Genomic DNA, 12,839 nt, shown 5'->3' on the forward strand with positions numbered 1-12,839 from the left:
TAAGCTTACGACTTATTAGTTGCTTCTGGGCATGTGCACTTTGAGGTTCTACAATTACCCTCCCCCTGACAAACTCCTCCTCAACTAGCAGTTCCCATTTTAGTGAATGGCGTCACCATCCACTCAGGTGCCCAAGTCAGGAAGCTGAAAACCATCTGGATTTCTTCCTCTTCCTCATCCTTCACACCTAAACATGTTTGGCCTTCAGGGAGGGTGAAAACACTTACGCACAGCATTCCGAACCCTCCTCTTGTCTTGCAGTTCTTATAAACCTTAGGTTCCAGAAAGCTAAAGTGCCTGCAGTTCCCTACATATATGATGTGGTTCCTCCTGCCTGAGACATTCTGCCCAGACCCTGCTCCTCCTCCATCTAGTTATCCTTCAAGGTTCTATTTTGGTATCATCTTTTCCAGAAAGCTTCCTGTAACTTCCCTGCCTTGCACACATCTTTGAAGGGAAATTATGCATGTAAGTGCCTATCTTTTCCACTAGCCATAAAGCCACCCAACCTCAGGGACTTGTGGTTTATTTGAAAGTATACCACCAGCACCCAGCACAGTGTCTGGCAACTGGCTTATGTAAATAACTCTCAATGTTTATTTGATGGAACCAGGGGCTATTGGATTGATTCTTAGATCTGAGTCCCTTCACAGCTCAAAAACTCTGCATTTAGAAGTATCTGTATGAAGTTCCACCAAATATTAAATGCTCAGCCTTTTATTCTCACCACTGGTAAAATACATATGCTCCAGTAAAGAGTAACATTTCAGCTGTGATTCAAAAGTTGCACGCACAACGTGAGAATGGGTTTTGATGGGGGGGATGGGACAGTGCTGGGCTTCTGGAGAAGGAGCAGGGGAAAAGGAAACACCAAAGTGGAGAAGGGAGTAGGAATAGTGAAGCTAGAATCCTAAAAAAAATTAAACTTAAAAAAAAAATTTGCCTGCTTATCAGTTTTACACAGGTTCAGCTATAGCCGCCAGTGATTCAGGATGCCAGGTTCAGTGGCCTCTTTGCTGGTCTCACATTCGTGAAATCTCTTCAGTCCTCCTCTTGCCCCCCTTCTCTAAGGCATTTGACTCTCCTCCACCTTGGATTTCATTACATCTGGGCCCCCCAATCCTCCCCTTATTAACATACTTTCTCAATCTCCTCCGCAGGCTCCTGTTACCCTGAATTTGACTTAGATTTAGGCCTATTGGTGTTTCATAGCTTTAACTTTTTGCTCACCTCACTCTACGCACTGTCTCTTGGATATCTCACCCACCCCTTTGCCTTCAGTTTTCATCCTATGCAAGTTCAAAACTAAATTTCCCGCCTGGATGTCTCTACGGAGCCCTAGATTCATGAGCTAACTACCTACTGGACATCTCCACCCAAATGTCCTTCAGGAAATACTCAAGTCCAAAAGTCATCATTTTTCACTCTTCAACATTTGGAGTCAGGAAGATAGGCCTCCTCTAGACCACCTTCCTCTCCCTCACCTCCTACGGCCATTCAGTGACCTATCCTACTTATTCTATTGTCCTTGTATTCCCAGAACTGGACAGTCTTCCTCATTTCATGGCTACTAAGTAAGCACCGTCACTACAAGTTCCTGACTGACCTTCCTCCCTCCAGAATGACTTTTCTTTTTTTTTTTTTTTTTTTTTTTTGAGGTAGAGTTTTTGCTCTTGTTACCCAGGCTGGAGTGCAATGGCACGATCTCAGCTCACTGCAACCTCCGCCTCCTGGGTTCAAGCAATTCTCCTGCCTCAGCCTCCTGAGTAGCTGGGATTACAGGCACGCGCCACCATGCCCAGCTAATTTTTTGTATTTTTAGTAGAGACGGGGTTTCACCATGTTGACCAGGATCGTCTCGATCTCTCGACCTCGTGATCCACCCGCCTCGGCCTCCCAAAGTGCTGGGATTACAGGCTTGAGCCACCGCGACTGGCCCAGAATGACTTTTCAAGTGCATCTGCTACATTGCCGCTGAAGGAATCTCTTTAAAGAACATGTCTGGTTGTATTACTCTTCTCCTTAAAGCCCATCGGTGGTTCCCCACAGTCTGTAGTGTGCAGCCTAAACTTCTGAGCAAAGTATCCAAAGCCTTCTGTGCTCTGGTTCCTGCCTACCTCTTGAGCGTTAGCGCTCACACATTCTCCTTCCATGCCTTTCCATTTGCTGGACTCCCTGAGTTGGTTTTCTCCTCCCTGCTTTTCCTCGTGTTCTTTCTAATGAAATGCACACTCCCAAAACTACCCCCATGAAATGCCTCTTTATCTTTCCAGTTTTGAAACATTTCCAGATCATCTCTGAGGTCAAAAGGTAACACTGTTGAAATCCAAGAATAAAGAAAAAATCATTAACACTAGACTGAGAAAAAGCATTACATACAGAATTACATTAAAAATGAGGTCTGACTTCTCATCAAAAGATGGAAGAGATGGAGAAGAAGATGCCCAGAGACAATGCTGAAAGGGGAAAAAAAAAATCTGTCAACCCAGAATTATATAGCCAGTGAAACTATCTTTTAAAAACAAAGCTGAAATAGCCTGTAATCCCAACACTTTGAAAGGCTGAGGCAGGTGGATCATTTGAGGTGAGGAGTTCAAGACCAGCCTGGCCAACATGGTAAAACCCATCTCTACTAAAAATACAAAAAATTAGCCAGGCGTGGTGGCATGCACCTGTAGTCCCACCTACTAGGGAGGCTGAGGCAGGAGAATCACTTGAACCTGGGCGGCAGAGGTTGCGGTGAGCCAAGATGGTACCATTGCACTCCAGCCTGGGCAACAGAGGCAGTCTTTGTCTCAAAAAAACAGAAAATTGTAACAGTAGACTGAGGAAAGGTGGAAGTATTTATTACATACGGAAGTACAATAAAACTGAGATCTGACTTCTCATCAAAAGAAAGAGGAGAAAGGAGAAATGGAGAAGAACAAGGTGCCCAGAGACAGTGTTAAAAGCGGGGAGGGGAAATCCTGTCAAGCAGAATTATATAGCCAGTGAAACTGTCTTTCAAAGATGAAGGTGAAATAAAAACACTTCTGGATTAACAAAACCTGAGCGAAATTGTTGCTAGCAGATGTGCCTCACAAGAAATACTAAAGGAGGATCTTGAGTCTGAAGATATTCTGTTATGATAGTAACTCAGAAATACAGATAAAAATGATGGGGCCTGGACATAGTGACTATGTGGATAAATATAAAGAATTTTATAGTTTTCTCTTTTCCTCAGACATATTTTGATTGTTTTCAACAGCAAAATCTCAAGACAACAAGAGTCACTAGAATGGTACAATAGAAAGAATAAGCATTTTAACAGTAGACCCGAGTCTTGCAATAGCTCTGTGATCTTAGAGAATTTCCCATCATTAAATCTCCTCTTTAATATGGGATTAATAATGACCACTTTGTAAAGTTGTTTTGATGATTAAGATAATACCAAAAGCACTCTTGGGCCAGGCATGGGGGCTCACACCTGTAATTCCAGCACTTTGGGAGGCCAAGGTGGGCAGATCATTTGAGGCCAGGAGATCGAGACCAGCCTGGCCAACATGACAAAACCCCATCTCTACTAAAAACACAAAGATTAGCTGGGCATGGTGGCACAGGCTTGTAATCCCAGCTACTCAGGAGGCTAAGGCAGGAGAATAGCTTGAACCCAGGAGGTGGAGGTTGCAGTGAGCCGAGATTGCACCACTGCACTCCAGCCTGAGTAACAGAGCGAGACTCTGTCTCTAAATAAATAAACAAAGCCCCCAGCACAGTATTTGGCATATAGCAGATATTCAGTAAATGCTAGGTATTATCAGATATTTTATGAGTTTATGAATTCATAAAAGCAAAGTTAAGTACAAAATAATACATTCCTACCACTCTGTGTGTAACACCTTTCTGTGTTTGTTGTTTATTTTGTACACATCTATGTCGGAATACTTGCTGTTTAAGAACATGTAGCCAGCATTTCTCAATCCACAACAATAGTTTTTCTCAAGAACAGTGGAAGAGGAAGCACACTGCCAAGGGGTGCACCTCTCCATGTGACAGCAGCAATGACCTGGACCACTGACATTCTTATTGTGACTCTTTTGAAATTGTAAATCTTTCCATATATGGTATAACAATTTCCAATCCCTTGTTTCCTAAGATATATTGACTACTTACAGCCGCAATCAACTACTAACTCACAGACACACCCATATTTTCTAAATCACCAGATTTCAAAAGCTCCATCCCATGTGCCAATAATAACCTCCACCGTGTAACTAAATCAACAATTAAGTCACCTTGTTTCCATCTTGTTCAAAAAGACTAAGACAGTGACTTGCTCATCATAAATTAAACTTCCTTTTGGCCCATTGCTGGAAATATTTCCAAGCTTCCACAGACTGATTCTCTTTCAAGAAGTGAGAAACACATGGACTGAGAAAAGACAAAGTAAGAGAATGTTTCCAAAACGTAAATGTTTGTTCCAAAGTGCCCCTTTCAAACAAGGACAGGCTTCACTGGAAAAAGTCGCTGTCAATATTTCGTTTTTCCAGGGGCTCTTTGCACAGTTTGCAAATGGCTATGGAAAGTTGAGCTTCCGCCTGAAACTGGCATGGAGAGAGAGTTTCCCGGACCATGCCAGGCTGTGCCTTAGGCTCTGCTACATAAATCTATAGGAAGTGTGGGGGCTGTTCAAACATAGTGAAAGGGGGCTTCGGTGCCATTACCTGACAGGGAGAAACGTTTTACGTTTCTTGCATGAAGCTCAAGAACTAACACAGAACTAACTTTGGAGAGGAAAATGGCTTCCTATTTCTTATAAGTATTTCCACAGGCCATTTATCCTCCCTCTTTCCCCATCTTCATTTTGTTTAGCTTTTGGCCTGAAGCACAAGAATGGCTGTAGTCTCCGGAAGGGAAAGAGTCGGGAGAGAGGACTTACCTGTGCCAGGCCGGCAAGGAGAAGAGTGGAGAAGAGGAGCCCCCGCATGTCGCTGGGACCGTGGAGCCACCCTGACGGGTAGAGAAGTCGCTGTTTGTTCATTGCTCCGGGTGCACAAAGCTCCCCTGTCTCCTCTGCAAACCCCACGCGCCTCTGCACAAGAACACACACCCTGCACCTCCCACACTACCAACTCGCAGCCTGCACTTTCATTTTTAAGGATCCGTTTGAACACCCTGTTTACTTTCATGGGATTCTTCTAATACCTGCCTTCGTAGTGAGTGTGACACAGGTCAGGAGTGGGCGAGCGCTTTCCTCCCGGGACTGACGAGGGCAGGGCAGGTAGTGACTGTTCTCTGACTGACTGCGCCGCCCGCTCCTGGAGAGCAGAGCCTGCCCAGACAACAGGTAGGGTCCCATGTCGTTTTCTTCCTTGCCCTCAGCTTCTCCATCTGTGTTTGCCCTGCTCGGGGTCCTCTCTGGGCTGCTTCCTTCTGCCCCTTCACCCTCATGGACAGAGTGCAGGCCTGGGCGCCCCACAGCACCCATCGCAGCGTAGCCCTGGCTTCCCCCCTCCATGTTAATGACAGGCTCTCGAAGGACCCCGACTCCCCCGCTCAGATTCTCTCAGAGGTGCCCACAGTGCCCTGGGCTCACCTTTATCCCTACACCTTTCCCACACCAGGTGGACTGTGGGTGAAAAAAGTACAGAGGGAGGAAGGGGCAGACTCCTACAGTACCTGGCCTGAGAGATGCCTCTTTCTGGGGCCACAGTTCCGTGACCGATGACAATGAAGTTAAACTCCATTTTTCCGGGCCTAAAATCAAACAATTACACAGGTAGCAATCATTCCTTTAATGAATAAAGATTAAACATAAAATGTTGACAGGTTTGTAGTGCTTCTGGTCTTCACGTTCACCTCCTTGACACGTGCGGCCACCAGCCCATCTCCTCCTGTGCCATCACGTGTGGCCCTCGCTTCTCCACGTTCCCAGCCCAGGTCTGTGTTCCCATCTTCACTTGCCGCTGCACTGGTACTCCGTCCCTCTCAGATCCAGTGTCCAACCCACTGCCTGCCCCAGCCCAAGGCCTGTTTCTAGTTCCTCTGACCCAGTACCTGTCCTGCCCTTTCCTGCTGCCTTACCTATCCTATACCCATTGCTCACCTTCGTTTCTGCTCAAGACTACTGTATAAAGACAATGTCAAGCCTCGCTCATGCCTAAGCTGAGGGCCTAGGGAAAAGTAGGCTGTCCTCTGCCACAGAGAATCTGGTGTCTTTGGAGAATCACGGACACCCTAAAACCTGCAGACTACACATAACTTACTAAGGAGTCAGTTAAACTATAAGTATATACACATTGAACAACAAGGAATACCCAGCATAATTAGGGTGTCAGTGTCTTATCCTGCTTCCCTAAGATATAGGACAAAACCAGAGAATGGAGTCGTGAAGAAAATATGTCTGTTTTGGTCCAATCTGATGTTTTCATCTTCCTGGTTCACACCATTGATCTGTGGGTTCCCAGCCTCAGTGATTCCCACACCGCACTGGCCATCAGGATGGATAATTTCATGTTTCTGGTTTGTCTATCGAAAGCAGGGGAGTCACAGCCCAGCACTGGGGCACTCATCAGCTGTATCATTCCAGCTCCAACTCTCCCGGTTCCACATATAGTAATGCACATATCTGTGCAATGTTTGAATTTAAGGAGTTTCACCCTCCTCCCATTTGCTCTCTGTGAAATGCTGGCAGCAGCAGGTGTTTTTCCAGAATCATCTTCCATCCCGTCTCACTGCCGTGGAGCAAGCAAAGACAGATGTCGACCATTCTTGCCTCTTGGTAGGAAAGGAACATCTTGCTTGAGAAGTAACCTACAAAACTTCCCCCCGTTCCAGAACACACTGGCTCTGGGTTACTCGCGCACACGTGTGCTTAGACATTGTTAGCTGTGGGAGCTCCCATTTAACTCTTTCCAGCCTGCTATAGGTAGACTCAGTGAATATGGTATGTTTAGAGGTTGGGGCTGCTATTTGTGACCTTACACAATAAAAGCTATCACAGTGTGTGTCCTGCTCTGAGCATGTTTTCCCATTATCTCATTTAACAGAAGGCTCATCTGTCTAGGAGCTCATTTCATTAAGTACTCAGTTTGTGATGTATGTGCAAATAGACATGGTGCTAAGCATAACTCAATGTGCACCATGTTTTATGATTTACAAAGACGTTTCCCATGTATTATATTTTTTAATTTTACAGCTCAGGGAGGTGGGCAAAAGCAGTATTACCACCCTCATTTAACAGATTAAAAAGTGAAAGCTAAGTGATTATACTTGGTCAATAAAACACACTTAATCTCTGTCCTCTGCAGCTAACTAATCTGCTGGTAGAGAAGGTGCTGAACAAATAAACACACAAAATATCTGTCATTGAGAGTTGAACAAAGACTAATAGTAAGAAAGAAGAAACTATGAGAGAGAATGACAGGTGGGAGCTAATTTAGATTGGGGCAGAGAGGATGTCTCAGAAAGTGATTCATGGAGTCGAGAGGAAGCCAGGTGAAGGCTCGGGAGGTGACTCGCAGCCAGGCATCTTTCCACTGGCAAGATGCACACCCCTAACGGTGATGAGCTCCCCACACAGAGCACATCCCACTGCTCTTCCATAAGATTCCTAAAATCATTCTGTTAGGAACATCATCACAGCTAGAATAGTCCCTTCTCCAGAGAGTACGGGTCACCCGGGCAGGCAGCGTTCGGAGCTCATGCCTGTGGTCTTAGCACAGTATGAGTCTTCCTTTCCTCATCCCCACTTTCCTTATCTTCCTATCCTACTGTTTGTGGAGACGGGAATATTGACAGCCTTGAGAAAAGAGACAAATATCATTTGTATAAGTAATCTATTGAATGTATGCTATGAGGGGAGTCAATATTTGCTGCTGTGAAACTAGAGATGAAGTCATAATAACACAGCCTGGGCAACACAGTGAGACTCCCTCTTTACAAAATAGAAAGTAAAAAGTTAGCTAGGTGTGGTGGTGTGTGCCTGTAGTCCTAGATACTTGGGAAGCTGAGATGGGAAGCCTGCTTGAGCCCAGGAGGTTGAGGCTGCAGTGAGCTATGATCACACCCCTGCACTCCAGCCTGGGAAACGGAGAGAAACCCTGTCTCCAAAAAAAAAAAAAGAAAAGAAAAAGAAAAAGAAAAAAAGGTATAATAATAATAAGAGCTAACACTGAGGGGGTGTCCCTGTGTCTTGATATTGTACTGAGTGTGGTGTATGTATTAGCTCATCTGATCCTCCAGCAGCACTGTGCCTGTGTGCTATTATCACCATCTTTGGTTAACTTATTAGGAAACTGGAGCAAGGTCACAGGGTTAACAAGAGGTAGAATCAAGGTTCCAAGAACTTCATTACCAGGCTCTGCTGCTCTCGGCATGGCCGATAAATGACACCATGATCAGTAGCAGGATGACTTATTGAAAAATCAATTTGCATTGAGTTCTCAGTATTTCTCATCCACCTGCTCCCCTCCTGAATTTCAAGAAATTCGTGAGGCCCCTTAGGGTTCCCTCCTATCCATCCTCTGAGCACACGGTGGAAGCTGCTGGAATGCTTTATCTTGGCTTTTGAGATCCTGCCTCGTTCTCACTGGTGAGAGGTGATGCTGGGAGAGGAGGGGGAGGAAGAGGAGTGCAGCTGAGGGTTGGGTAAGGACTGGGCATTCAGGCCTCCCCGTGCAGCAGCCCAGGAAGGCAGCTAGAGCTCAGAGGGACTTGATGATTCCTGGTGCTTCCAGGAGGCTGACCCAGTACAAGAGTGCCGTGCACTGGCAAGTTCCTCGAAGAACTCTGTAAGGATGCAAAGCCTCCTCAGAGGCTATGCAGTGTCTATGCAGACTTGGACCACACGGGTATTGGAGGAAAACTTAGGAACTGACGATCAGAGGCCTGGCCTCTTTTCTAGGCACCTTGTAGGCCTGCTGGATTGTTGTTCAACCCCCACTCATAGTGGCTGTGGTGTGGGTGGGTGGGTGGTTATGATGGTGGCCATGGTATTGGGGTGCGGAGAAATGCACCAATGATACCTTAGAACAAATCCATCTCAGGATGGAGGCAGGGGAGGAGGGTTCAGAGTCTGGTTTAATTTGAATTAAAGGAAATGACGTGAAGTCATACTCATGCTTGCTACAAATACCCTAAGCTTCACAAAACTGCCATTCTCCTGGAGTATGGACTCTCCCCTGAAAATTCACAGAATTCAGAACCAAAACCAATGCTGGAGCATCTGTACCGTCTCCCACAGCTCTCGGTCCACTCCTGGCTGGGCCTGCAACTGAGTCTCTAATCGTGCGGCAACTCTGCCTGCCGGGTGCTACTGCAGGCCCAACAAAGCTGAAGAACGTTTGCATGGTAGGTGCTCAATGGAAACTTGGTGATTTAAAAAGCAGTCCCTTTAAATCACCTTATGCTACATACTGTATACTACCAAAGCTAAGCATGTCTATAATTTTGCATACATTTATCCATTGCATCCTTTCCTATTGGCAAACTATTACCAATTACAGTCACACGTTGCTTAAAGACAGGGACATGTTCTAAGATGTGCATTGTTGGGTAATTTTGTCATGGTGCAAATATCTGAAAGTGAACTGACACAGACCTACACGGTATAGCCTGCTACACACCCAGGCTGTGTGGCAGAGGTTGTTGCCCTAGGCTACAAACCTGTACAGCACGTTACAGGACTAAATATTGCCGGCAATTATAGCACAATGATACGGATTTGCATATCTAAACTTATAAGAGGTACAGGAAAAAGATCACATAAAAGATTTTAAATGGTCCGCCTGTATAAGACATTTGCCATGAATGGAGCTTGGGGGCAGGACGTTGCTCTGGGTGAGTGAGTGAGTGGTGAGTGAATGGGGAGGCCTAGGCCTTTTCTGTGCTCTACTGTAGACCTATGAACAAATAGATTTGGCATAGCCTATTTTTTCTTCAATAATAAATTAACCTTAGCTTACTGTGACTTTTTTACTTTACAGACTTTTAACTTTTTAAAAACTTTTTGATTTTTTTTTTTTTTTTTTTTTTTTGAGATGGTTTCATTCTGTCGCTCGGGCTAGAGTGCAGTGGTGCGACCTTGGATCACTGCTACCTCCACCTCCCGAGTTCAGGCAATTCTCCTGCCTCAGGCCCCCAAGTAGCTGGGATTACAGGTGCACGCCACCACATCTGGCTAATTTTTTTATTTTTAGTAGAGGCAGGGTTACATCACGTTAGCCAGGCTGGTCTCAAACCTCAAATGATTCACCCACCTTGGCCTCCCAAAGTGTTGAGATGACAGGCATGAGCCGCTGCACCTGGCCAACTTTTTGATACTTTTATAACACAGCTTAAAACACATTGTACTGCTTTACAAATAAATAATATTGATTATAAATAAATTATATCTTTATTCTATATGCTTTTTCCTATTTTTAAGTTTGTTTCTTTTAAAACTTTTTTAAATTAAAAACTAAGACATAAACACCCACATTAGACTAGGCCAGCAAAGGGTCAGGATCATCAGTATCACTGCCTTTTGCCTCCATGTCCTGTCCCACTGGAAGGCCTTTAGGGGCGAAAGCATGCATGGAGCTGTCAGCTCCTACGATAACAATGCCTTCTTCTAAAATACCTCCTGCAGGACCTGCTGGGGCTGTGTTATAGCTAAGTTTTTTAATAAGTAGAAGGATTATACTCTAAAATAATGATAAAAATATAGTAGAGTAAATAAATCAGCAATGCAGTCATTTATTATCAGATATTATGTACTGTACATAATTGTATGTGCTATACTTCTTTTTTTTTTTGAGATTGTCGCCTGAGCTGGAGTGCAGTGGTGCAATTTTGGCTCACTGCAACCTCCGCCTCCTGGGTTCAAGCAATTCTCCTTGCCCCAGCCTCCCAAGTAGCTAGGACTACAGGTGCCTGCCACCATGCTAAGCTAATTTTTTTTTTTTTTTTTTTTTTGTATTTTTAGTACAGACGGGATTTCACTATGTTGGCCAGGATGGTCTCGAACTCCTGACCTCGTAATTTGCCCACCTAGGCCTCCCAAAGTGCTGGGATTACAGGCGTGAACCACCACACCCGAACCTATGTTCTATACTTTTATTCGACTGGCAGTGCAGTTGCTTCGTTTACACCAGCATCACCACAAACATCTAACGCATTGCACTGTGATGTTGGAATGGCTACGACATCACTAAATGATTGGAATTTTTCAGCTACATTATAACCTTATGAGATCACTTTTGTATATGTAGTCTGTCATTTACTAAAACGTCATTACATAACATGTGACTGTACTGCATCTCACCTTTTCTCTATATGCCTTTCTGTTAAAAGCAACCCATTTTTTTTACAAAGTCCTCAAGATCCCAACATGGCTCTAGTCATAAGTGCATGAGAGAGTAAGTTTGTTTTCTCTTCTTCCTCCACTAATGTGTATAGAAGCCTTGTTAATCAACACCTGTGCATTCTCTGAGGGGCTGTTCTGTGTGTACTAAGGTGCTGCCAATGCCCCCCACCATGGAGGGAGGGGCAAAGAGTCACGAGGCTCTGCTTGGTCTCCTATCTAACTTTTAATAAACCAGGTCCAAAAATGAGCAACCCCTGACCACCACAAAATGCTCTGCCCAGCCATCTGCGTGGGGCTTGGGTCAGAGCCTCCTTGAAAATAAGCAGGTGTCCTCATTCCAAGGGCATTTTAAGGAGTCAGGCTTTCACCCAAGGAAAACAAGGCCAAATATCTCAGAGGGATAGAATTCATTTTGTCACTTGGCCTTGTTAGTCTGGTTTGCAGGGGGAGTTCTGTGTGGGGAAACAGGGCTGAGTTAATCAGAGGCAGACACAGAGGCCAACTGCAAGCGAAGGAGAAGGGAGAGAAGAACAAATTTTTAGTATTTCCAAATGTGAGTGAAGGTAATCTTTCAGAGAAGGAAAAGTATGCATAATGCGGTGTGCCATTCCTGATTTGTAAAATGGTTGCACATGCGAATCATAATTCAATTAGATGGGGACAGTGACAGGCATCCTGGACTTGGAGTCAGAAGACCCTCATTCACATTCAAGCTCTGCTACTTTTCTGAGCTCGCTGGTCTCAGATAATTTCCGTCAGGCCTCCCTGCCTCCCAGCTTCCTACCTTCCTTAGTCCAGCCTCAACATTGCTATTTAATCTCTTTTCCTTAACACAAATTTGATCATGTCACTCTCCCATTCAAAACCCCTTTTTCTCTCCCCCTGGAATAAAAGGCAGTTCCTGGGAAACAGGGTAGAAGACCTTCCACAACAAAACAACCTCACCCCTGCGCTCTCCTTACCTAGCCTGCCAGCTCGGGCAGCACAGACCTGCTGTGCCGTGAGTCCCCCAGCTGCTTGCTTTTGCTTATGTAATTCCACCAGGACAATCCTGCCCACTGCTTTATCTAATGAGCAGTTTGCAAAAGTGACTTCTCCCCGGAGAAGCCTTCCTAACCAGCTCCTACAGCAAAGCTCCTCAAGCAATTAGTCTGTCACCCTGCCCTTGTAAAGCCTGTACTGCGATTATCTGTTTAGATGCAGGGTTGCAGGATTTTGCTTATAAAAATAATGATAATAATAGATGCCAGTTAACTGCTTTAGCATATATGGGAGACACTTACACTAAAAACAAATTTCTCGTTAACCTGAAATTCAGATTTAACTGGGCATATGTTCATATGGCTTGTCCCTACTAGACTGGGTCGCTGAAAAGAGAGACTCACACATCATCACAGCCTTGGAACCCACAACACGACTGACCTACAGCAGGGGCTTGGTAAATGTTTAGAGTTTCCAGCCTTAAAATCACTAATCTGACAGGCAAATGAATAAACACGGCACTGACTTTGCA

General features: G+C 44.9%; 1 protein-coding gene across 2 annotated transcripts in view; it reads right to left on the minus strand.

Annotated features, from left to right (window-relative positions):
* CCN6 (cellular communication network factor 6) overlaps positions 1–5,225 on the minus strand; it is a 16,586-nt gene extending 11,361 nt beyond the window's left edge. For both annotated transcript variants that reach the window (XR_005578863.2, XM_003935977.4), the window contains exon 1: positions 4,919–5,225. Coding sequence is in view for 1 of the 2 variants with exons in the window: in XM_003935977.4 (XP_003936026.2) it covers positions 4,919–5,020 (102 nt within the window). In the remaining variant the exon portion in view is untranslated. The remainder of the gene's footprint in view (positions 1–4,918) is intronic.
* Positions 5,226–12,839: the final 7,614 nt, after the last annotated feature.

The sequence above is a fragment of the Saimiri boliviensis genome, chromosome 4 (genome assembly GCF_048565385.1).
Source record: "Saimiri boliviensis isolate mSaiBol1 chromosome 4, mSaiBol1.pri, whole genome shotgun sequence".
Classification (NCBI taxonomy): domain Eukaryota; kingdom Metazoa; phylum Chordata; class Mammalia; order Primates; family Cebidae; genus Saimiri; species Saimiri boliviensis.